Source organism: Orycteropus afer, unplaced genomic scaffold (assembly GCF_000298275.1).
Source record: "Orycteropus afer afer isolate SDZICR_OR568_19922 unplaced genomic scaffold, OryAfe1.0 scaffold00083, whole genome shotgun sequence".
Lineage (NCBI taxonomy): Eukaryota > Metazoa > Chordata > Mammalia > Tubulidentata > Orycteropodidae > Orycteropus > Orycteropus afer.
Genome location: NW_006921670.1, coordinates 8,278,978 through 8,280,473, shown reverse-complemented (window position 1 = coordinate 8,280,473; position 1,496 = coordinate 8,278,978). Strand labels below are relative to the sequence as shown.

General features: G+C 63.4%; 1 protein-coding gene across 1 annotated transcript in view; it reads left to right on the top strand.

The window, feature by feature from the left end:
* Window positions 1-1,496, top strand: part of PACSIN2 (protein kinase C and casein kinase substrate in neurons 2) — a 44,620-nt gene that overhangs the window by 12,883 nt on the left and 30,241 nt on the right. Inside the window, exon 3 of the mRNA XM_007941793.1 lies at window positions 882-1,117. Coding sequence (XP_007939984.1) covers window positions 882-1,117 — 236 coding nt within the window. The remainder of the gene's footprint in view (window positions 1-881; window positions 1,118-1,496) is intronic.

Genomic DNA, 1,496 nt, shown 5'->3' with positions numbered 1-1,496 from the left:
TCCTCCCCCCAAGGCGGGGCGTCCCTTTCACGAGGAGTTGGTCGGTGCTCCGCCCCACAACTGCTTGTGCTCCTGCTGGGGGCCAGGATCTCCGCTGGGCAGGGGCCCTGGGCCCAAGAGGCCCAGGGCCCTGAGGCAGCTGACAGCCAGCCGAAGGAAGGAAGGGGGGAGTGGGGGCGGGGCGTCCTGCTTCTCCGGCCGGCCAGCCTTAAGCAGATGAAAACTTCCAAGATGTAGAAATTGGGGTTTTTGAAGAGCTCCGTGACTTTGAAAGAAGGCAGTGTGTATAATACCCCAGTTTCCCTACGAAAAGGACGGAGGGCGGCTTCAGCTGCAGTTCCCTCAGCCCCGGACTGAGGACACAGCCGAGGCTCTGGGAGTGAGGTCTGAGGCGGCCAGAAGGGAACCTGTGGCCAGGCAGCCAGGCTGCTGCCCCAGACCCTGAACGGCCGAGGGGACTCACGGGCTGGCTACTGCCCCGGACCCCGGCTGAACGGCCCAGGGGACTCACAGGCTGGCTACTGCCCCAGACCCCGGCTGAACGGCCCAGGGGACTCACGGGCTGGTGGCTACTGCCCCAGACCCCGGCTGAACGGCCCAGGGGACTCACGGGCTGGCTACTGCCCCAGACCCCGGCTGAACGGCCCAGGGGACTCATGGCCTGTCTACTGGCCTAAGACACCGGCTGAATGGCCCAGGGGGTTTGTGAGCTGGCTGCTGCCCCAGACCCTGGCTGAACGGCCCAGGGGGCCTGTGGGCTGACTACTGCCCCAGATCCCTGCTGAACAGCCTGGGGGCTTACAGGTGGAGGTCTGCCCCCAGGGCCGGTCTGGGCCAGCCCCGCCCAGTGTCTTGTAACCCAGCTTCTCTGTCCGTGGCAGGGCCGCAGTATGGGACGGTGGAGAGGGCCTGGGTGGCCCTCATGGCCGAGGCGGAGCGAGTGAGCGAGCTGCACCTGGAGGTGAAGGCCTCGCTGATGAACGAGGACTTCGAGAAGATCAAGAACTGGCAGAAGGAGGCCTTCCACAAGCAGATGATGGGCGGCTTCAAGGAGACCAAGGAGGCTGACGACGGCTTCCGGAAGGCACAGAAGCCCTGGGCCAAGAAGCTAAAAGAGGTGCCTCCCTCCTGCGGGCTGGTCCCCACCTGCCTGCGTGGTGGCTCCTGTCCCGCACACTGGCCACCTTGCCACCCTGTCCACTACCCACCATGTGCCCCACCCACACCCCTAGGAACGCTGCCTTTAGGTGGGAGATGCTGCAGATGCCGGGGGAGCCCTCACCCAGACTCTGCACCGCGTGTGTGCGCTTTGATTTCAGCCTGAGGCATCCCGTCTCACAGACGTGGACGCTGAGGCTCAGAGCCACACGCTGTTGGCAGAGCTCAAAACCCAAGCTCTTTTTTTTGGGTGAAAGTTTACAGAGCAAATTCACTTTCCATACAGCAGTTCACATACACTTTGTCTCATGACACTGACCACAATCTCCCACAATGCA